We start from the raw sequence: 24052 nt of genomic DNA on the forward strand, positions 1-24052 counted from the left end.
TTTAGCAGATAATGTGATAACTTGCCCTTCCTCCCCCCTTTTTAAGATATTGTAAATAATAAACAAATGCATTCAAAGCATATTTACAATTTCAGTGGAACTGCAGCTCGTTTCACTTTCATTCAGAGTTGAATCAGACGTGAATGAAAGAAGTTTTTGTTCCTTCTGCAAAGAAAAAAAAAAAAAAATGAAAATCAGAATATAATCAGAGTAATAATAAAACACAGTATGAATAAATGATTTCATGTACTTCAGAACAAATAAGGCCAATTCTACAATTGGAATTGGTGAATTTCGTAATTACTTTCAGAAGTATATTATATTGAAATAAAAATTATTTCACTAAATTAAGTAACTGTGGTATCACTATCCCACAGCAGCATTTGCATAACAAGAATTATTACAGACGTCATAGCAATAACAATTCTTTATGACAATTTGCCTATTCATTAGTTAATGGATTGGCACAGTTCTTAGATATAATTAACTACCAACATTCTTCTTTGCAACAGACAGCTAGCTTAAAAGTTCTAGTACGCAGTCGCAGACTAGAAGATTCCATGCTGAGAATTTTTTGCCCCCTCTGTAGCTCCTCCAGAAAGTTAAGTAAATAAAAACAGCTCTGAATTACAAGAAAATGATGGAAATGAAAAGTTTTTCTTATAGTTTATTCTTCTAAAACAGTCTTTCCCAAAGTGGGCAATAACGCCAACTTGTGGGCGTTTGAGACCTAGAGGGGTGCGTTAAGGGGCCCAGAAAAAAATGGGGGGGTGTTGACGTGGGTTAGGGGTGCGATGGTAGATTTGTAATTTGATTTACTTTATATTTTAAATTTCACTAGAATTAAAACCTACCTGCTACACAATAACGAATACTTAGTTTATATTTCTACCCTGTATGATGGTATAAAAACTTAAAATACTTAACATAGATTTCATAGGATAGCCCGCACGCCATATGCGCGTATGTCGTAAAATGACGAAAAGCATACAGCTGTGTAAATGCATGAATCGCCAAATGTGGCAAACATTCCGGGGGAAAAGACTAACTGCGGGAGCTGATGCACTTATGATGTTGTGCTCCGTAGACGTACTGTCCGTTTTCGTTTGGAGAAACCTTCAGCGCTTTTACACATGCGTCAGGTCTGCTTCGAGTTCATCAAAATAGGATTGAGACAAAAGAGAAATGTTTACTTAACATGCGTGCTTCCGTGCTTCTGAAAAACTGATCTGAGGAAAAAGTCCATCTCAGCGTATTGCCCCTTTTCAGAATAGAATCGTCGACAGGTGGCGGTTTTGCAATACGAAAACGGACTGTACGTGGTAGCAATTGGCTGGTTCATCGATACTTGTCCTAACTTGCTCAGTATGATTGAGCGTCGAAAGAGATAAACGAGTTTGTGCATGTTTGTCTTATTCCTGTCGGTGCTTGCTGTATTTAAATCCTATATAAAAGCTCGTAATTCTTCTTATATTTTCATTAGTGGTTTCACGCGCTATCTTTAAACGAGTATTTAAGTTCAACACTTTATTTACATATTAAAAAAAAAAAAAAGCCATGTCGCAAGCAAAAAAGAAGAAACGGCAATACAGTGCAGAATATATTAAATATGGATTCATAGAAAATTCGACAAACCCATCTTTGCCTTTGTGCCTTCTTTGTTCAAAAAAATTTTCGAACGAAGCGATGAAGCCTTCAAGATCATTTAAATAAAATGCATCCAGATAAGAAGGACAAAAATGTAGCCTATTTTCAAGATCTGGAAAAGAAGCAGCCAAGTGTATCGAAACTTTTTTCGATGGCTGCCAAGCAAGACGATGACGTACTTCGAGCTTCATACAATATCTCTCCGTTAATTGCTCAAACAGGTAAACCACACATCATCGGAGAAATGTTAATTTTGCAGCAATAAAAGAAGTTATAACTACTGTGCTCCATAAACTGGCGGCAGATATAATTCGAAAAATTCCTTTGAGCAATAATTCTGTGCAAAGACAAATTGATGAAATGGCTGAAAACATTGAAGAGTCATTGTGCAATCATCTGAAGACTAGTCAATTTTCAATTCTGTTGGATGAGTCCACTTTACCAACTAATGAAAACAACTTTACCAACTTATTATTTGCTAGAAATTTAGAGACAGACACAAAAGGAGAAACCATATTTAAAACACTGGAAAGTTTTGTGATGAAAAAGGAATTCCCTTGAAGAATATTATATCAGCTGCTTCAGATGGTGCTCCAGCAATGACAGGGTCTCAAAAAGGCTTCATGTCGTACTTAAAAAACAAAATTCCTAATGTGATTGCTGTACATTGCGTTATACATCGACAGCATTTAGTTGCTAGAAATTTAAGTGAACGACTGTTTCAATCATTGCAACATGTCATCAGAGCAGTCAATAAAATCCGAAACAACTCTTTAAATGACAGATTATTTAATCAGCTTTGTGTTGCTAATGATGAATATTTCAACAGATTGATCTTTCACACAGAAGTGCGTTGGCTATCAAAAGGAAATTGTCTGACTCGTTTTTACAATCTGTTTGACTCTGTCATAGAGTTCTTCGAAAACAAAGACACAGCATTGCGCGAAAACCTCATCACATCAAAGAATTATATTGCATACCTGACAGACCTTTATACATCGTTTAATGATATGAATCTCCAACTTCAAGGCGATGACTTGAACTTAATAAAAACAAAAAATATCGTCGCTGCTTTCGTAGCCAAGCTGCTCTTACACAAGAAGAATATCGGCAGTTGTAAGTTCCATAATTTTCCCAATTTATCAGTATCCTGCAACAACGACGACTTGCTCGTCTACTGCCAACATTTGGAAAATCTTCACAGAGATTTCATTGAAAGATTCCAGGACATTTTGAAATTGGAAATACCAGACTGGGTGTTAGATCATTTTTCAAAAGTCAACATAGCAATATCACCCCAGCTGGAAGAAGAACTTATAGAACTGACAACGAACGAGGAAATAAAAAGCAAATTTAAAAATGGCTACCAACAATTTTGGCTACAAAAGTCAATTCCGCAGTTGTACCCTGGATTGTGGTCGATCGTTCAACAATTTTTGATATCATTCCCATCGTCATATTTGTGTGAACGAGGATTTAGCGCTGTGACAACGCTGCTTACTAAAAAGAGAAATCATTTGCAAGTTACCAAAGCAACTTACGACTGTTTTTGAGTAAAATCGAACCTGATATCAACAAACTTGTTAAAAATCATCAAATTCATCCATCCCATTAGATTAGTTTAAAAACTAAAATTGATTACCTATCTATATTGTTTCTTTTAATTTGATTAAAATATATTAATATTATAAAGTTGCATTTTAATTGCTCTCACTGGTAAAAATTTCTAGTTTAGAATGTAACTTTAAACACCAGAACCGACTAATATAGCACACTTAACTAAATTAATTAAAGTAATCAAATTGTGGTTTTTAAGTTTTATAGGTGTATAAAAATGCGGGGGAGATGAAAAATAATTGATTTTCAAAGGGGGCGGTAGAAGAAATAAGTTTGAGAAACACTGTTCTAAAAAAATATGAATATTACAATAAACTGAATGAATTGATTTAAATTTGAAACTGATTTGATGGGAAACATTAATTTTCTACAAAACAACTTTTCTTTAACACAATATCTTTTGCTTTTCAGAAATACACAAGCTTAGCTATATGCACATCGCATATTAATTTCAGAAAACTACTCTTATCAGCTTTTCAATTCATGTAAATTAACACAAATTCTTCAAAAATCTATAAATTTGTTTGTATTAAAATCACATATAATTATGAATTTGTAGTTTTGTGCTCAGAAATTTAAATTACATTTTTATGTATTATATTTTAAATTTCCTTCAGAAATTGCTTAGCACATGACATGTTTCCTTAGCAAGGTTTTACTGTATATGTCTAGAACCAATATGGAAATGCTCTTTGCACCAAAATGAAACAATTTTTCTTATAAAAGCAATTACACTTTTGTAATTTATTCATTTTAGATCACTGGTTAGCGAGTCACATGTAGCTCTTCAACAGTTCAATGTTGGCTTCAACAATAGCTTAAAAACAGTGTTGAATGACCAAAACTAATAGGCAATCATCAGATCCAAAAATTTTATTTCATGGTAGACTTCTTCTGATCTATATAATTTTAATCATGAACTATAGAGGAAATAAAACAATTTTTTTTTTATGTTGCAAGAAGTCATCTCATTTTAAAACAAATTACCCCTTTTTGCTCGAGATTCTGAAACAGAAACATTAACTCATTTTCCAAACCTGCCAAAACATCGCCAGGAAAATAATTCGATAATTGGCATTTACTATTTCAAACAATTTTGTATCTGAGGGAAACTTTAGGAGTTTAGAAATAACATAGCAACATTAGCTTTTGTTAAAAAAAACTCTTAGTGCTGATGTCATAGAATTGAATTTTTTCCCTTTAATATTAGCAATGGGCATTTCTGAAATGCAGTTACTGGAGTTAAAAAGCAAAGAATTATGGAGATCCAAATTTAAACACATTAAAGCTGATATGGAAAAACTGGAGGAAAATAAATGTGAACTTGGATCAAAACAAAAGTGATGTGCTTTGAAAGTCCTGGGAAAGATAGATATAATTTTCAACACCTGTAAACAGTATTCCTGACTCACATGATCAGTTAAAAAAACTAGCATTTGCTGTTCTTTCATTCTTTGGCTCTACATATTCATGTGAATAACCCTTGTCAAGCAGTGACCTTATCAAAAGTAAATTGAGAACTCTTCTTTTTGATGAAAACCTGACATCCTGCTCAAAATTAAAAACAATGACATATAAAACTTATCCAAACTTCCAAAATAAATACAAGGCCATTATTCACATTAAAATATTTTTACCTTAATGTAAAAAAAATAATAATATCTGTCAGTAAATGAGATTATTATTATGATATATGGCTTTATTTCAAGTTACTAGTTTAAACTGACTACTAAAAACATGATTCTTGAAAAGAAATTTTTGCTCTTAAAAGAAATCTTGCTCTTAAAAGAAATTGTACAACTCATCTTTGGCTCTTCTGACTAATGAGTTTATCAACCGCTGTCATAGGTTAGAGGGGGGAAAAATGTATATTTTCAAATAACATTTTGTCTCTAATATCTACCAACTCAACATATTATTTACCCTCAAGCTGAAATTCAACTATAAATTTCAATCATATAAGGAATATTTTGAAAGGGTCAGCATTTTCTGAAAAGTATTTCTAATTTTATTCGCTTTAATAAACAAATCAATATTCCCACTAGTTTTTTGCTTCATTCCCAATTTAGTTGATCTTTTAAAAACATATCTTTGAAGAACAAGTTATTTTCTCTTTATGCAATCATTTTCTTTCATTATAAGTTCCTCTCAATTTCAGAATTTTCAGATTTAAAGATTTCTGTTAATAAAAATACTCATTCTGTTGTTAAAAAAATGTATGTATTTAGAATGAATACAAGAAATTGCTAATTTTATTTCTTTGGTAATTTGAGATCCCTAAAGATTGTATCCGACAGCAAAATGCCTTGAATCAGCCCTCTGTATGTTGCACTAAGAAATATAAGAAGAATCATTTAAATTACCAATTTTCAGTTTTTATATAAACAAAAAATTTCTTTCATTTGACAAGGTTAGAACCCATTTTGAAATTTTCCATGATTGTGTCTAGTGAAAGCAAGAGAAAATAAAATAAAAAATGTTAAGAGAAAGACTTTGGGGATCAAAGGTAGGAAATTCAAATAATTTTGTTTTCATTGTTCTTCCAAAAAATAAGAAATTTCCTGCAAAACACAGCCTTTATGTGTTAATACCATGAAAACATCTTTCATTTTGTCACATTCTGATGCAATCGTAGGTCTATAATTTTTGCCTTCAAATCTTCCCGAGGTACAAAGGCTGAAATATGAAAGAAAAATTATCCCCACCAATACTATACGAGTAGAAGACTTTTGATTTTTGAAAAAGAGCAGTGTGAAGTGAATTTTACAAAGAAAACTGACACACATTTGAATATTCTGAAATAATTACATGGGAAAAAGCTCTTAGTTCACCAAAATGATTTTAAAATATGACAGAGGAAATCAAACTGTATTATAGAAATGTTTAGTTCTTAAATAAAATTTTAACATATTATTTTTAATGATACAGTCAAAAGTCGTTAATTCGGACACCCATAATCCGGAATGATCTATAATCCGGACCTCAAAGCTAAAAACTTCCTGCGCATGCGCCGCGTTGGCACATGCGCACAGGCGTTTTACGCGACGACCGTGACTACTGCGCATATGCGTGTGCGCAAGTGCAGAATACGTTTTCGCCAGCTCGTTTAATGTATAACGGACGGTGTAAGCTAAAATTATCTAATTATCTATTTCAGTTAATGTTGCAGATTGCGTTGTTCCTTAATCTTGGAATTGGATCAGGCTTATTATTTTTTGCAGACTATAAGAGCAATTTTATAAAAGTAAACTTGAACTTTCGATTATGTCAAATAGAATTTCCGATGCTGGAACTTCCAAAGGATCTACAAAACGAAAGTATGTTTCGATGTTCAACAAACAAAAAGTGGAATTGCTGCAAAAAATGGATAAAGACATGAAGAATGTGACAGAGAGGTTAGTGAAAATGAAAAAATTTCGATTGACAAGTTAGTCGGTATTCTCGGCACAGCAATTAACGGGACTTGAACAGCGGAACTTTGTAACTGAACAAGAAATTTTGTCTTTTTATAGAATTAAAGAGAAAGTATTATAACATAAAATGAAGCACCTTAAACAACTTACATTGAGAGAAATGTTTAATAAAGTAAACAAATAAATATTAAGCTCTTTTTTTTTTTTTTTGTTTTTTTTGTAAATTTTGATCATAATTGTTCTTTATTTCATAAATTACGGTTTCATATTTTTAATTTTAGAATTTCTGCATGCCATCTTACGAGATTTAAACTGATGATCTATAATCCGGAAAAATCGATAATCCGGAATTGCCGAAGTCCCTATGAGTCCGGATTAACGACTTTTGACTGTATTTATTAGTGTTGTTACACTTGTGTTAAAAAAAAATTAGAAACTCTTGCATATTTCCGAATAAAAACCTTTAATGCAAACTTATCTTGAAATCGTCAAAATGTTGAAAAATTTAGCACCACTCATATCTCAAAAGGAAAAAGTTGTTTTTGATGTAATATATCTTGAACTTCCAAAAAAAAAAAAAAAAGAAATAATTTTGAAATGGTTATGCTTCGATTGTAATATAGCCCCATGCGAAAAAATAGTATTCCACTGTTTATATTAGAAGTAGGAATAAATTCAAACAATACCATCAAATACATACTTGTCAATGAATCGCCAAAACATATTCCAGAAATGTTAATTCACACTCAAAATGGCAGTCACCAAAAGCAGACAGAAATGTCAAATGACTAAAATTAATGGGCTTTTGTCAATATTTGCTGAAATTAAGGACTTTTAGGGGCTATAAACTGTTTCCAAAAAATCAAAGGACTTTTGGAAACTGTGTAACAAGTTAAAAATTTTGTTTCGTAGAACATTCCACCCAAGCATAATTTTCACTTTCTTAAAATCTACACTTTGTTTTAAGAAACTTTGTGAGGATGTTTATATCTAGAATCAGTATTTGGGAAAAAATTATTGAACACTTAATATGTAATTTTAGTGTTTGTGCACACATTTATTTTGCATATAATGTAAATGCATACATTTACTTACAAAGAGTATTTCTAAATTAATGTAACAAATGTTAAAGAGTAGAAGATACACATATTAGATTTACATATAGAATTGTTCTAGCATAACTATTCTGACATAAAAATCAGACTTTTTTCCCATATTTCGATTCTACGACTCAAATTATGCTAATGTGTCAAGTTTTGTAAAAAAATGCACAAGTATTTTTTAAAAAATTAGCTCTCAAAATTTTAGCTCCTCAGTTTTAAAATATATTGTTACGAATTGTTAAATTTGGTATTGTATTATGTATTAATATCTCTTTTTCTTATTAAACTTACTTGATTTCTTTTTTACAATTCAAAATTTAAGTTCAATCTGAATAAAATTCACAACTATTTTCTAATTTATTTTCAAAATTTGTATTTTTTAGTAATTTTTATAAATTTTTTGAAGAAATACTTTAATTATAACTTTAAAATTATTTGAAAGAATGAAAGATACACCTTTTTCCCGTCGTGCATAATGAAAATATCTGATTTGTACACTGCATTACTTCCTTGTATGGAATATTAAATTATATGTGTTTTTTCTTGCATTTCATTCAAACTTATTGAATTGAATTGAATCTACTTTGTTGATAGAGCATAAACCACAATAGAATAAATGCACTCTTTAAAATTCACTATATTTGTTCACCATAGTGACATTCTGGCGCTAGGTTCTTTTAAAAACATTACATTTCATTCATTTTATAACTCAGAATGCACAAAATTTATACCATCTGAATAATTATCAAATCGTTGCCACATATTCTATTCAAACACTATAATAAATCTAAAACCATGTATAAAAGAAATTAAACAAACAAACAAAATAGTTTTTCACAAACAATTCAGTATGTCTCATTCAATTAACTCAGTTCTCACTTCGTGATAAGGCAAAAACACATAAAAACTCAAAATATCTATATTAAAATTTACGAGGTAAATCTTAAAACACTTATCTCCTCGAATAAATTCCAGCATGGATTAAGCACGATTTAATTTGCAATAATAAAAGAAGGTGTTATATTTGTTGTTGCGAAGCTTAGTTTCTCTAGATTGGCAACAAATCCACCATTCTGCTAAGTTTCAAATGTAAACAAATATGGCCACCATGGTAAAAATAATTAGTCTTAGCCACACCTAAACAACTTTTAAACTATTGATAATTCTACAAATATTGCATGCAGATTCACTAAAGGCATAAAATCCTTAACCAGAAGATAAGAACATTCTAAGATCTATTGGGAGACCAGGAGAGATGATGAAAAACCAGTAGCGCTAGCAGCTATAATTATTGCATGATTTTAAAAGATATGGGGAAAATACATGAAAAGAACAGGAAAGAAACTTACCTTCAAATAAATTAGATTTTGTTTTATAACATGAAATCAAAAGTAAACATTCTATTTGAGAGAGATTTAAAAAAAAAGTGAAAAGTTCCATATCACTTCATGGTATTAATAAATTATGAATTTGTGTATTTCTTAATAAAAAACAAATAAATGTCATTGTATAAATAAATGAAAATTAATCAGTCAAACGAAACAATAATTTAGCAATGATTATAGAGGTCTTACAAAATTAAATATTTTGAAAACTAGAAAAAGCAAAATCCTTAGCTAGAAAAATTAATAAAGAAATGTTAAAAGTTATAATATGCAGAATGGAATATTCCATCACATTACCAACCTCATGCAACTTCTTTTGGCATTCCAAAAGTATGAACTTTGTGTCTTGCAAACTTTCTATCAATTCAACTTTTTCCATCAAAAATTCATCTATTTTTGCATGTGCATCTTCGAGTTGCTCTTGAAGGCTGAGTTTTTCTTCATCATTATCTTTGTTAAATTCTTGACTTAAATAAAGAAAAGAACAGAAATTAAAACTTTACAAATTAAAAATGTACAGAAATTAAATTTCTATCAATCATTTCAAGATAGTTATTTCTATACTATTTTTTACACAAACATGGAAAAAGAAAAAATATAAAAGAATATGTTACAGCAATTAGGAAATATTAAAATCAATAATTTAAATTCAGGAAATATGAATTACAATAGCTTACTTTTTTAACATTTGTGTATTACAATGAAATTTTTTATCCTACTAACCCCAGTTTAAGAAACATTTATCAGAAAATTTGTGAAAAATATATTTATTGAACCATAGAAGAATATTACCAATTTTAGTTACCACATTCTATATGACCTCATCATCATCACCAGAAAAAATACAAGACTTGTGTCATAAAATTGCTGGATTTTTTGCTTGTTGATTATTGAGATAACATAAATGATCTTGGATATCCTGACTAGTATATGTTACAACATCGTGCAAGCTGAATCTTGTTATATGTGGTGCTTGTGAGTCTTCAGCAAGAAAGAAGGTACTTGTGTACTATTGCAACCACCTTAGAAGCTGCCAAATTGTCAGTATGAGCCAAACTCTGGCAACATGTGCATAACCATTCTTCAGGCAACCAGACTGATAACAATAATTCAGTTAAACAATGTTGCCATTTTCCTTTGCATTCCTTTTATTGTATTCCAAGTTTAAACTCATTTCATAAATAAATCTTGATATTTGTTGCCTTAATTTTAAAATTGCTCGCGGAATTTTCTAGCTATGGACGGATATTGCTGAGGTTTGCATAATAAAAAGTCTGAAATTTTGAAGTGAAAACAGATCGATGTGTACTTGGAGAAGAACAACACAAAAAATATATGAAAAGATTTGGAAATAAACATAAATGCTTTATTTTTAATGTGCCACATAAGCCTTATTTAATAATAAAAATTTGCATTTTAAATGTATGCTTTAATGCACTTCAATGTTTCTCAAATGTATATTGAAGGCATGTTTTCTTTTTGTATGTTGATAATATTTGCCAACTTTTGATAAATAGCAAAAATTTAGGAATCTTTCCATAAAAAAAATTGTAGAAACCGCTACTTGTATTTGATATGTAACTTTTAACTAATTCATCTGCCAAAAAAAAAAAAAAAAAAAAAAAAAAAAAAAAAAAAAAAAACATCGAACTGCACCAAGATGGTTATATTAATGCATAAGTACTGCAGGAAATACCTCATAAAAAAGTGTTCATAACATACACAAACATTTTTACTAGGCTTTGCAAACAGTATGAAAAACAGCATGTGTTGTATTATAAGAAGGTGGGAAATGCTGCCACATTCCTGCTATAGTTGAGATTCAGCCCTCAGTATTTCCCAGCCAACCAAAGCATCATCACCTTATTTCAGGAATGAATATACATATCCCTTCAAATACCTTCTCTAAACAAGTAAAAAACTGCTTCCAGAACTTCAGGAAACAACATGCTTTCCAATACAGTTCAAGTGGATTACTTTGATAAAACAGAAGTTTCACAAGTATGTAAGGGTATCTCTCCCAATTACTGCATTCATTGAAGTCATACATGAATGCCCTAATATAAGTACAGTAGGCTTTGGATTAACTGAGAAAGGATTTGCCAGATTGCTAATTGCCACCTTTCATTTAAAAATAATATTTGACATGACCCTCAGGAATCCAATAGCAATGAGCTTTTAGTAAACTATTGAGCAATAAGCTTTCAGTCACCTCCATTGATTGTTTGTAAATAAAATCTAATTTATTTATAAACTTTATGGCTCAATGTTAATTATAAATGCAACTCCTTTTTTATTACTCTGTTATCCCATGCAATGGACAGTGCTATACACATGCTCATGTACACCATCCCTTTTCATGCTTTAATATGAAAATATCACATCAATCATGGTATATCCTCACATCATATAATGCTTCGGATTCACAGATCAATATCTTAGCAACTACAAAATGTTTAAAAGCGTCATATCTTTAGAACTCTCGATAAAGTGTCACCATACATTTATTTTTACATTTGCTACATTATTTCTTTAAAAATAAGACAGAATAACATTTGGTAGCAGAATTCTTTTACTTGAGAAGTGATTCAACACAAAAGTGAAGTAAACACAAAACTGAGGATAGAGGCTAATGCATTTAATTCGTTCATAATGAGAGCTCTTCTTCATAATGAGTTTATTCTCATTGTGCTTTAGTCTAAGAATACATTTAATGCTTATAAATGCAGTATGTTATTCTCAGTCAGGTACCTTATTTTAAATAGCGAATTTGAGAAGTTTTGGATATCTCATAATGTAATTTTTAATGAAAATATGTTCATAACTTCAAGTAAACTATTACTTCCAGTTTGCTGTTCCCATTGATATAAAAGTTTTAAATACTAAAATAAAAAAATTTTGGATTACATTTTAATATAGCTTTCCATTAAAAACTGTTATGGGCTATTGGTCAAGCAAAGCACTAATTCTGGTCGTCCAGTTTTGCCAAAAATCATATCAAATCTTTGCATGAATTTCAAAAGCTTAATTACGGAAGCTTAGCTTTATGACTTAATTTGGTGTATGTGATTACAGTAAAGCCTTGAGGGCTATCTGTTTAAGGGACAGGATGCGTTTGTGGGGGAGAACTAATTTGTATATACGTTACACATGGGAAAAACCACAAAACGCCCATGCAGCCAGCTCATTCGCAGGATTCGAACCACAGACTTAACCACCAGTGTTCAGCGATTTTACCACTTGGCCGCTGGTGGACTCTTAGCTTTTTGGAAGTTTGATATAAAAATTATGTGGACAAAAAAAAAAAAAAAAAAAAAAGGTCACTAGCAGACAGACGTGATTGTAAAAAATAGTCAAAACGCGTTGTAGGGACCCTAAGTTCTTATTATTCACCATCAGTTTTTTTTGGACCAAAAACATTACACCCCTTATTTATGTATATAGGTTGATGGGAAATAAAAAGGTTATTTATGATGAAGCAATGGAAGAATTAACAATCCCATATCATCAGAATACAACAAAACTGTTCGTGTAAAATACAGAAGGAAAAAGAGCACGTGGAATAACAGCAATGACAACATTATAATGTCTTCAAATTAACGGTTTGCAATCCAAAACAATTCAAGCAAGTTCTCTGCCAAGGAGAACAAAATTTAGGGGTACAATTTTCAGAAACTTTATGAACATAAATGAAGAGAGAGGAACCTAATTAAAATGCGATTTGAACATGCAACAGACATTAAGTGGTTTCTGAAAGCAGGAGAGATGAAAAATGAGCAATGCCTTTGCCAAAACTTGAACTATGGACTTCTCAAATATGCGCCAACTGTGCTGACTACTACGCAACAAAGGCATGCTAAGAAGGCAGGAGAAATACCTTATAAAAGTACCTGTTTATACATTTCTAGTTACATTAAATTAGTTAAATTCTATTATCTTTTTGGCGAATATTCTTTCTTCATCATTTGATGTTGTCAAAACATGCGTGGACAAACGTAATCACAATTTAGTGGCACATACTGTACTGTACTTTCCACTGAGTTTGGCAACAGCTTTAGAAATGTGTTAAAAATATTCTCATAATTTCTTTTATAGCTTCCAAATTTGAAGTATGAAAACGTTTTTGCAAGAAAACTAGAAGCATTGGGATGGTTTCGCATTATGCAGATATGCTGTTTCAAAAGAATTTCAAAGTGACTTAAATTTAATTTATAATAAGTGATTCAGATTATAAAACAATTTATAATATGGTTCTGGTATAAAATATATTAATATTTAATTAAATATTCTAAATTTTATGACAACATTTTATAAATTTCTGTTAATACTTTTATTGTGTTATTTATGCTAAAGCTTTAAAAGAAATATTTTGAATACAAATTACTATTCTGTACTTAATGTTTTGAATTTAAATAATGAATTTTGTATTAATTTGTATAAGCAATTTGAAAAGAAATAATTTTTATTTAAAATGTTTCTCAGTGCCTGTCAGAGTTCTGAAATGCCACTCACAGCAGCTATGATTACCCTCATTAAAACACAATATGATTTTGAAATTTGTCAAAATCAAAAAAAATTTCAACTTTTTTTAATATTTTAGAAGATTTATGGTTAGCCAGAACAGAAATAGTTCCCCCTTTAATATATTTTGAGGTTAAATTTTGGTAGTGACTCTAGTCACAAATGATTCTTTGACATACTCCTGAATCAAAAGAAAAAAGCCATTTTTCATAAATCAGATGGTACTAGAACTACTGAACAGCCAAATTTTAATAACTCATATATAATAGTATACAATCGAATTTTAATAATCCATGTATGATAATATACAGCCAAATTGTGCTAATCCATGTATGATAGTATACAAATTTATATTAAAACTCAGTTCAAATCAGTAACAAACTACACATGTGATGATTAAAAGTCAGAAATCACAATACACAGAAATGCACACTATTTATCAGTTTGGATAGGCAACAGAAGGAGTAGCATTTATAGATGGTAATTTAAATAGTATTTATCGCACACGAGAAAAACCATAAAAACTACATGCTACCACTCCGTTTTGCTTTAAAAACTTAGTTCAGAATTACATTATAAACATTTGAAAATGTTATTTCTTTCATTAATATAAGGCCTTCAATAGGTACAAGTTCCTTTAGCATTTTATACTTCAGATTATAGTGATAATTTTCATTTTAATATATTTCTTTGTTTTTCAAAGAATTCTTTTAGACCTGCCTACTATCATTTGAGCAGCTTACTTCTTACTAAATTTTAACCTTTTGAAGGTCATCAATGACAAACTCAGATTGCACTTTAGTTATGCACTACAGTGTCCACAAATGTACACAGCTCACATTACAAGTTTCTCTTTGGTGGTAACAAATGAGTCCCACTCCCGAATTAGAATTTTGTTTCGATATTCACAGATGAAGGTGGGCTCATTTTTCAAAATAATCCAAAGATTTTTAACTTTATGAATAGATTGAACTTCAAAATTAATCGATTTTACTTAATGTAGATGGCAGGAGGAGTACAAGATAATTTCCTGCATAATAAGTGTGAACTTGGCAATTTTTTCAGGAATTTTTATTGCTGTATTTTGAATATGCATTACAGCTAGAAATGGTGCCATAGACAAAGAGACTAAATGATTTCTTATGTACTTCACACTCATGAGGTTTCTCTACTGTGAGTAACCATATGCTGTTTTAAACTACTTTTCTGAGTAAATGACTTTTTACATATATCACATACATGAGCTTTCTCTCCTAAGTAAATAAGCATATGCTCGTTTAGACTACTCTCAATACTCTGAACTAATCTGAGAGCTGATACTCTCTCTTTTATATAGTTTCCCCCATCCGCCCAGAAATTTCCTGTACCTTCAAAGCTAAAGCACACTTTTTTGAATGAGGAACCTAATCTTGAGAATTAATATTTGGGAAGAAAGAATACCTTAATCTTTCAACCGCTAAAGGGTTAATTTTACAATGAATTAGGTAACTTTTATAAGTAACTATATGTGTAAGATATGGGTTAGGCCTGACTATATGGGTTAAGATAACTTGACTATATGGGATAAAATGGGTAACTACATGGGTTAAGATATGGGTCTACAGTGACATACTCTCCGAAAAATTTGGAAAGTAAACATAGAAATTATGGGGAAGGGAACTAAAAATTTGTATCTTAAGCTTAGCACTGAGCTTGGAATAGATACAGGGCATCCAGTAACATTCCACTCTATACAAATACATCATAAAGATACGAGTGTTGGCAGCTTAATCTAGATGAATAGCAAGATAAAATTTTACAGAACTGCTTTCAAAGCAGAACTTTAAAATCCTGATTAAGTCATTAAAAAGTTATTACTGGTTACAAACCAAGCTGGTTACAAACTTTCTAGAAATCTGGTCCTCCCAGCAAATTGTGGAAAACTCACGAATACATGAAAGAGTAAGTACATTAGATAATTATCATACCATTACTGCTAATTAAACACCTAATTTATTTACATAATCAACTATTCAAAAACTTACTTGTTTTTCACTTCCCAAGACAGAAAGCATTGGCAAAAGGAAAACAGAATATTTTAAAACTCAAAAGTGATATTGCAAAAGTAATAAACCTTATAAGATCATTAAATTGTAAGAAATACACCAAAAAGCCATTACATTATAAACACCCATCTTAGACAATGGACTTCCTCCAGTTCATAAAATAAGGGCCATATTGATAGATCTCGATTCTATGATTCGGCAACAGCCAGATATTGTACCTGATGTATCTGGTAACATAATCTTAACAGCAAGTATTCCATTTCTTAAATATTTCACAGCAGTAATGAAGCAACATGTACTCACTTCTATATATTGTTATACAAAAGTTCAATCAGGTTTATGGCATTAAATGAAAAACAAATTCATTCAAAAACAAAAAATTCAAATAATTTCTCAACAATTCTTGCAAGGTATAATGACTTATTGACCTACAGGTAGGCTAATGATAATACTTTTTCTCCTCAAACCAGGATAATTTTGGGAAAATACTCACAACAGAAAATAAAACCTACTATGATAAACACATATGATTGAAAATGCTAAATAAAGTTGTTAAAGCAAAAACAAAAATCAGTTAGAAGAAATTTTTAATAAATCAGTTAAAAAATAACTTAAGTTAAGTATGTGTCACTACTGTGAATTATTAAAGTTATTAGTATGTTATTAGTATGTTATACTAATATGAAAGTTATTAGTATGTGTCACTACTGTGAATATTCTTTAAAAATTCTTTACTGGCATTAAAAATTCACTCCAATTTAGTTCACTGTTAATTTAGCAGCTTAACAAAACTGTTACAGTTAACTCAGCCATTCTACTTTTCATCAGACCATACAATATTCTTTAATACTCGTTCAATTAGTGCCGATATGTCTAAAAGGCTGAAAATGTATTCTCTTATTCCAACAAGATTAGGTAATGAATTTTCCCCCTTTGGAATAACCGAAAAGTTGTATCTATTTTTCTTCCCAATTTTCACTTTTACAGATTTTATAATTAGCTGACCAAAAAGCTTTTGCAATCCTTATTTCATCAAAAAGTTGGTGCACATCTATTTTATTATTTGTGACAGTTTCATAAACTTTTTTCCCCCTACCGAAAGTTTCAATTTCAGAGCATGTTAAATTCACTGTTGTTTACCCAAATGAAAGATTCTGCTCCACTAAAATCATATTTCCATAGCTCATTGTAAGAAAGATAATTGTCATGAAAAGCAGTAAATTCTTCTTAGATTGTACTGATATTAATAATGTATATTCAGCACTTTAAAAAATTACCAAGTAACTGATAAAACATAATAAACTCACCAGGATGCACAGACCACTTCATGAAACCAGGACTGTCCTGGTCAAGTGGAATGTCTGGTATATCTACACATAACAGCCTAATATCAGGTCCTATAACAAGACAGTAAGGCAGCTATATTTAGTTGAGAATATAGATGACCCGAATGGCTTGTATGGTATGCTGCAATGTTCAGACACTTAACAGTCGTCAAGAACCATAATGAGCTCTAAACTTTTGCATGAAATCATCACTGGTCCTTCCATTCCACTGTAATTCAAGTATGCACACTGGACCATCTACATGTTGCACCAGGAATCTGCATTCATCAAACTATGAAATTTCCTTTATTCATCCATAACACCTGTAGTGTGAAAGATATATCCATTGTCCCATTAACTGTCATTGATGGAACATACCGAGCATTTGGAGCTACCTAGATCTATTGATATGAAGAAGAAATTGATGAACTGCATGCTGCAAAACACTGTAGCTTTAGTCACCTAACAGCATGCTCAAATGTAAAAGCATACTATGTTAAGTAGAAAATGTAGGCTGTCATCTGTGTGATGTACTAGAAAGATTCATCAAGCCAGAAAACGTTTATCAGTTATCTATGATCCTGTATTCATCTCGAACTCTGCCATCACTAAAGCGTAATCATTTTTTTAGACTAGACTAAGTTTATAGCTATACAGAATGAAATGATATTCAAAGAAACATAGTTTTGCTCGCCACTTTTGTTAATGATGTAGTAGTGACTGATTCATCAATCTGTGACTTCCTTGTAGTGAAAAGTAGTACAAGGATGGACAAATCACAGTCATTTGTCCATCCTTGTACTACTTTTCATGCATAATTATGACAGGAATATATAAGTAATTGACAAACTCTGGGTGAATATAAGCATTCACATCGATTTAGAAGTCAAACTTCAAAAATCAGCATTTTACTTGCAAATAATTTTCACAGGACTAGTTTCGATGGTTGGCAAATGGATTGCACTTTGGCAGCTGAGAATGATGGTTCGGTGAAACCATTGAAATTAGTCCTGTGAAAATTTGCAAATATAATGTTGATTTTTGTTGTTTGACTTCTAAATTAATATTTGTTCGGTGTGTTATTTTAACCTAAATTTACATTGATATTTTTAATCGCCATCCAAGTTACTCAGTGAGTGAAAATCATCGATGAACCAGTTTTCCTTCTCTTGAACTGTGAACAGAAACAGAAGGGCTTCGGCTGTGACTTGTATACATACTTTGAAATTGTTTACTTGAAGCTAGCAACTTGTTATTGAAAACATAAATTAAAGTAGTCGTTTCAAGTAGTTTGTATTAGCATCTTCGAATAAATTCTTCCATCCGAGAAGAGAATTCTTTCAGCATAAGGGACCAGGTATTCAAAACTTGACCTTATATTCTTATCTACATGGCACCATTTTTACTTTTTTTCTTGCTATGTGATATCTGAGTTATAGCTTGTTCCTAGGAAAAACAGAATTCCATCACTGTGTGAAAAATTGAACAGAATTTCTTCAGCAACATGGATTCCTCATCTGATATTTTATATTTTAAGTTCTTGTGTACACATTTAGGAGCATGAAAACTGATTTTTACATTATGGTTTGCAAGCTATAGGCTAAGAATGGTTAATCTACATCATGACTTAAAGATGGTTAATGCTCTATAAAGCAATGCATTTCTTACTATCTAAGGTAAATTTGTCTATTAGGCACACATAATTATTTTTCACCTTAAATTAACTCTGCAGCCTTTTCATACCATCCCTTATGGTAAACATAAAACTAATATAACTATTTGATAAATTAACATTTCGTCTCATGACTTTCTAAATTTCATACATCTAACTTAATCACATTTTTCAAAATTTCTTTACACCATGCATATTCAGAAATACTAGTTCTGAGAAGCAGTATTATCACAATTTGTTTTTTGTCAAATTGTGATAAATTAGCAATTTTTCTCATTCTGACATGTAACACAATGGTAAAAGAAAATTGGTTTTATGGTCTGTGCATGTGTGTGTTTGTGTATGTACACATGTATGTGTATGGTTATATAGTGCCTTGTGACACTAAGAAATGTATGTATGCTTTACAAGTGAGCTTTCTTTAGCCTGGGGATAGTCATAAAGTAAATGTAAGTCCAAATGTACAGTGGAACCTCAAAATATAAGTTAAATTTGTTTCAGCATTGAGAGCTCGTATAGCGAATTTCTCTTATCTAGAAAGAAACTTCCACATTGAAAATAATGGAAAATCCAGTTAATTCATTCCACACCCCTAAAAATATCAACATAAAAATCAATTTTTCTAATAAATAACAACGGTAAATAAAAACCGTAGTTTACCTTTATGAAGAGTCTTGACTGGCGTTAGGGAGATGAAGACAAAACGGGTTACTGTGGGGGAAGGAGAATCTCCCTCTGATTTAGGAAGGCTCTCTCTTCCTGGAAATTTTACCTCACGGGAAGCAGGTTTTGGGTCAGAATCTTTTAGTCGCAGGTTGCTTTACAAAAATCTTATCTAATAACAATTGCTTCTTTCTAAGATGCCTCTAAAATGTGACACTACATTGTCATTACACATGTTCAAGGTGTGCCCACACACTGCTTTATTAGGGTGATTTTCTTCAAAGAAAGTTTTCACTTCTTCCCACTTTGCCAACACTTCTTTAATTTTACTGAAAGAGAGGGCCTCGTGTCTTGTTCCCTCCTCCCCTAACGAAAGTTTTTCTACCACTTCTTGCAGCTGTTCCTTGTGAAGTTCTTTAAGTTGGTCCGTTGTAAGTCCTTCACTATGCTCCTCCACTAACTCATCCAGATCAGCACCATCCACATACAGACCCATACTTTTCCCCAGCGATACAATTTCTTCGACTAGCTGCACTGTGTTGTCCACAAGTTGAGGATCGAAACCTAAGTCAGGGATAATCTGAGACCACAGTTTTTTCCATGCTGAATTTAGGGTCCTTACTTCTTCCCAAGCATTATCAATAAGGTTTAAACAATTTAGCATATTGAAGTGATCCATCAAAAATTCTCTGAGGATCAGGCTTGTATTTTCGGTCAGTTCAAAACACCTTTGAAACAAGGTCTTCAAATACAACTTTTTAAAGTTGGAAATAACTTGCTGGTCTATAAGCTGGAGAAGTGGAGTGGTGTTGGGATGAAGAAACTTTACTTTTATGAGCTGTAATTCCTCCAGCAAATAAACTTCAAGCCCTGGAAGATGTGCAGGAGTATTATCAAGAATGAGCAAAGCCTTGAGTGGCAACTTATTTTCATGAAGGCATTTCCTCACTGAGGGACCATAAACTTTAGTGACCCACTCGATGAAAAATTGCCATGTTACCCAGGCTTTGCAATTGGTCCGCCACATCACACTCAGTTTATTTTTATGCAACTTCCTTCTATTGAAAACTTGTGGATTTTCTGAGTGGTAGACGAGCAACGGCTTGATTTTACAATCTCCACTTGCACCTATGCAAAACAAGAGGGTAAGACTTTCTTCTATTGGCTAGTGGCCAGGGAAAGATTTCTCCTCTTGCATGATGGAAATCTTAGGTATTTTCTTCCAAAAAAGAGACCTGTTTCATCACAATTAAACACCTGCTGAGGAAGAAACCCCTCACTAGTAATAAATTGTAGGACCTCTGGCTAAAATTTATCAGCAGCAGCTGTATCAGAGCTCGCAGCACCCCCCCCCCCCGTCACACAACACTGAGTACACCGATTTTCTTTAAAAGAATTTTTAACCATCCACGGCTTGCCTTAAATGTCATCTTATCTTCAGTCAACGTACCTGGTGTTTTCGGAGAAGATCCAAGTACAGATTCTTAGCCTTAACGTAAATGATAGCCTCTGACAACGAATCACCTTTTAACTGCTTCTTGTTAATCCACGGACAGTGCTTGGAAGTAAAGGTAACATCAAGTTTCTTGATTGCTTCCTTCTTCATCAGAATAGTGTAGATCAGTGTGGTCCAACCTTTAGTTACCCGAGGGCTAATCAAACATTAGTACAAGACAGTGAGGGCCAGAGACATTATAAAAAAAAAATGAATTACATATAAATCACTAGTGTAATACATCACTTTATTTTACAGTCCAGAAATTAATATAATGATTGGCACTGCTTTTTTGAAACAAGTTTATCAAAGTCCACTGTAATTTCAGTAAGGCAAAGTCTCAGGCTCAAAGCACTTTCAATGCAATTTCTTGTTTTTAATTAAAATTTTTTGAGAGCAAGCAGATAAAGCACTTTCCCACACATATGTACTAACAAACAGTGATAACATTTTCAAAGAGAATTTATGCAGTTTGGGAAAACGGTCTTTAAAAATCAGTTTCCAGAAATGTTGAGTGGCATCAACCTTTTTAGGCTGGTAGAATGGATCTGCCTGAAGATCACAAACTTCTATTTGAAGGTCGCAAGGCCCTTCACTTACATCAATCTTCATGGGGTTGCTTAATAATGAAAGTTTTGTTTTTAGGGAATCAAAATCCTGGAACTCTTTCTTGATATCAGTAATTATTTCATGAAACATACTAAAATTTGTGTCATTTTCTTCTTTCAGCTGCTGACAAAATGGGAAATGTGCCGTATTATTTGCATTCAATGCAATTTGCATTACATTCAGTTTTTTGCGAAAGTCTTCAATATGTCAAAAAGCTGGGATATATTTTGTTTTCTGCCTTGTAATTTCAAGTGTAAAGCATTTAGATGGGTTGTTAAATCTGTCAGAAAAGCAAGATTATTTAAAAACTGGATTTCTTACAATTTTTCTTGATACTCATGCCCAGTGTTTTCTTTTTTGAGGAAAGCAAGAACTTTATTCCTCAATCCAAAAAACTGTTGCAGACAATTTCCAGCACTTAGCCAACGTGCTTGACAGTAGAATGAAATGTCACCAAACTCAGCATCCAAATTGTCCACAAATGCAATAAATGCTCTGTGTCTCTGAGCTTTACCTCCCCTTATTATATTTACAATATTTACAATGGTTTTCATTATCTGAGCCTTATAATTTTTGTTATTTAATCATTATATTTATTATTTAAAGAAGTAAGAAGGGTCTTTTGTTTTTCCAAATGTTTAACTAATTTATTTATTTATTTATTTATTTTCCCAGTAAAGAAGGGTGAGTGCCAACAAATTGAATAAGAGGGCTGCATGCGGCCCGTGGGTTGGACCATGCTGGTGTAGATCATTGATATCGAATGGCCGTAAGTCTTCGCTAATTCCATCACTCTTACACCATGCTTATATAAGATTTCTTTCTTAATTTCGACGGCCATGGCTTTCCTCTTTTTCTTTGCAGCACTATCTGAGGCAATAATCTTCTTGGGAGGCATCATGAAATAATTATTTTCATGTTAACTGTAAAAAACAACTTATAAGTGCACAAACATGTAGATCAAAGAACACTGAGCGATCTGACGAGGGGATTCCCCGGGTCGAGCCGGATCGGGAAAGAATTTGGAATGCCTCTTATGAAGTACTTGCTTTAAAAGTCCAGATGAACACTAATCCATATGAGACACATCAGGGAACTTGGGTGAGATGCATTTAAAAGGAATGGCTTCAATTCCACTTTCATTTCTTATTTTTTCAAAAAACAGAGCAGTAGATTTAAAATCCAGTAATAGCCATAAAACCTTTAGAAAAACTTTCCTTGTTTTCTTTGAACCAACATATTAAGTCTCTTTCTCCTCTTTTCTGGTAGTAAACTTATCTTTTTCTATTACAATCAGATAAGTATAACCAAACGTCACCAATTGTAACTAAAGTCAAAAGTCGTTAATTCGGACACCCATAATCCGGAATGATCTATAATCCCGACATCAAAGCTACAAACTTTCTGCGCATGTGTCGCGTTGACACATGCGTAAGACCTTTATGACTGCGAATATGCATGTGCGCATGCGCAAAATACATTTACGAATGCACGTTTAATGTATAATGGACGGTATAAGTTAAGCTAAAATTATCTAATTATCTATTTCAGTTAATGTTGCAGATTGCGTTGTTCCTTAATCTTCTAATTGGATCCGGCTTATTATTTTTTGAAGACTGTTAGAGCAATTTTATAATAGTAAGCTTGAACTTTCGATTATGTCAAAAAGAATTTCCGATTCTGGAGCCGCCAAGGGATCTACAAAGCGAAAGCATATTTCGATGTCCATCAAACAAAAAGTGGAATTGCTGCAAAAAATGGAGAAAGGCTCCTTTGTTTCTCTAACCATTCTGAAATCTGTTTATCAATTTCACGCTGCTCTGCGCTGGGGGGGGGGGGGGGTGTTGGAAAATATGGCCTATTTTAACCCTTTTTCTGCATCATCTCTCCTCCTTGAAATATTTATCTAGTTTAGTTCTTATTTTAAAGGGATATAGTAGTTACTTCTACTTCGTTTTTCACTGCCACTGTTTGTATTAAGAACGGACTGTTTCAGCCTAATTAAGATGGAAAAACGAAACTTGATGTTACGTCATCTGGAAAGCCGAATCGTGCCAATAGCTGATTGGTTGCCGTGAGATGACGTCATGTCTACTTCAGGTATAAGTATCTCGCATCGCTCTGGCTCATTCCTTATAGTTCCTGTTTCTTTCCTCCTTGGTGTGCAGTTTCCAGCCCCCATTGGAAGACGATATTGCGATGCGTACAGTCCGGTGATAAGTACCGTAGTTCCAGTCTACAAGATGACTTTTCCTGGATTCTCAAAAGAGGATATGATGTGAGCGACTGCCATAGGCAGCATGCATGTTCTTCATGAAGGTGGCATTTAATACAAGTTAGCGGCGATGTTTTTCTAAGCTGTGATTCCCCGTGTTTAACTATAGTGAGCAGCGTTTTGCCGGTTTCACGTGCTTTCAAGGATTTAATTTTAATTTTTCAGGTGCCTTCTTGAACATGAAGAACCGCATAATTTCTGTTTAGTGATATGTTTTTCGCGTATTGAATGCCAGTACTTGGATCAGGTAAAATATTATTTAATAGTGTAACATTCTTTAAA

At 32.2% G+C, this 24052-nt stretch overlaps 1 protein-coding gene across 6 annotated transcripts in view; it reads right to left on the reverse strand.

Moving 5' to 3' along the window:
* The window catches only part of LOC118202431 (citron Rho-interacting kinase-like), a 284352-nt gene that overhangs the window by 183211 nt on the left and 77089 nt on the right, over positions 1–24052 (reverse strand). For all 6 annotated transcript variants that reach the window (XM_085818648.1, XM_085818656.1, XM_085818639.1 and 3 more), the window contains 2 exons: positions 9467–9632; positions 88–165 (listed from right to left, as the gene is read on the reverse strand). In XM_085818648.1, the coding sequence (XP_085674774.1) occupies positions 88–165; positions 9467–9632 (244 nt within the window). The remainder of the gene's footprint in view (positions 1–87; positions 166–9466; positions 9633–24052) is intronic.

Source organism: Stegodyphus dumicola, chromosome 1 (assembly GCF_044657685.1).
Source record: "Stegodyphus dumicola isolate Sdum_Otavi_A_Nest chromosome 1, ASM4465768v1".
Taxonomy (NCBI): Eukaryota; Metazoa; Arthropoda; class Arachnida; order Araneae; family Eresidae; genus Stegodyphus; species Stegodyphus dumicola.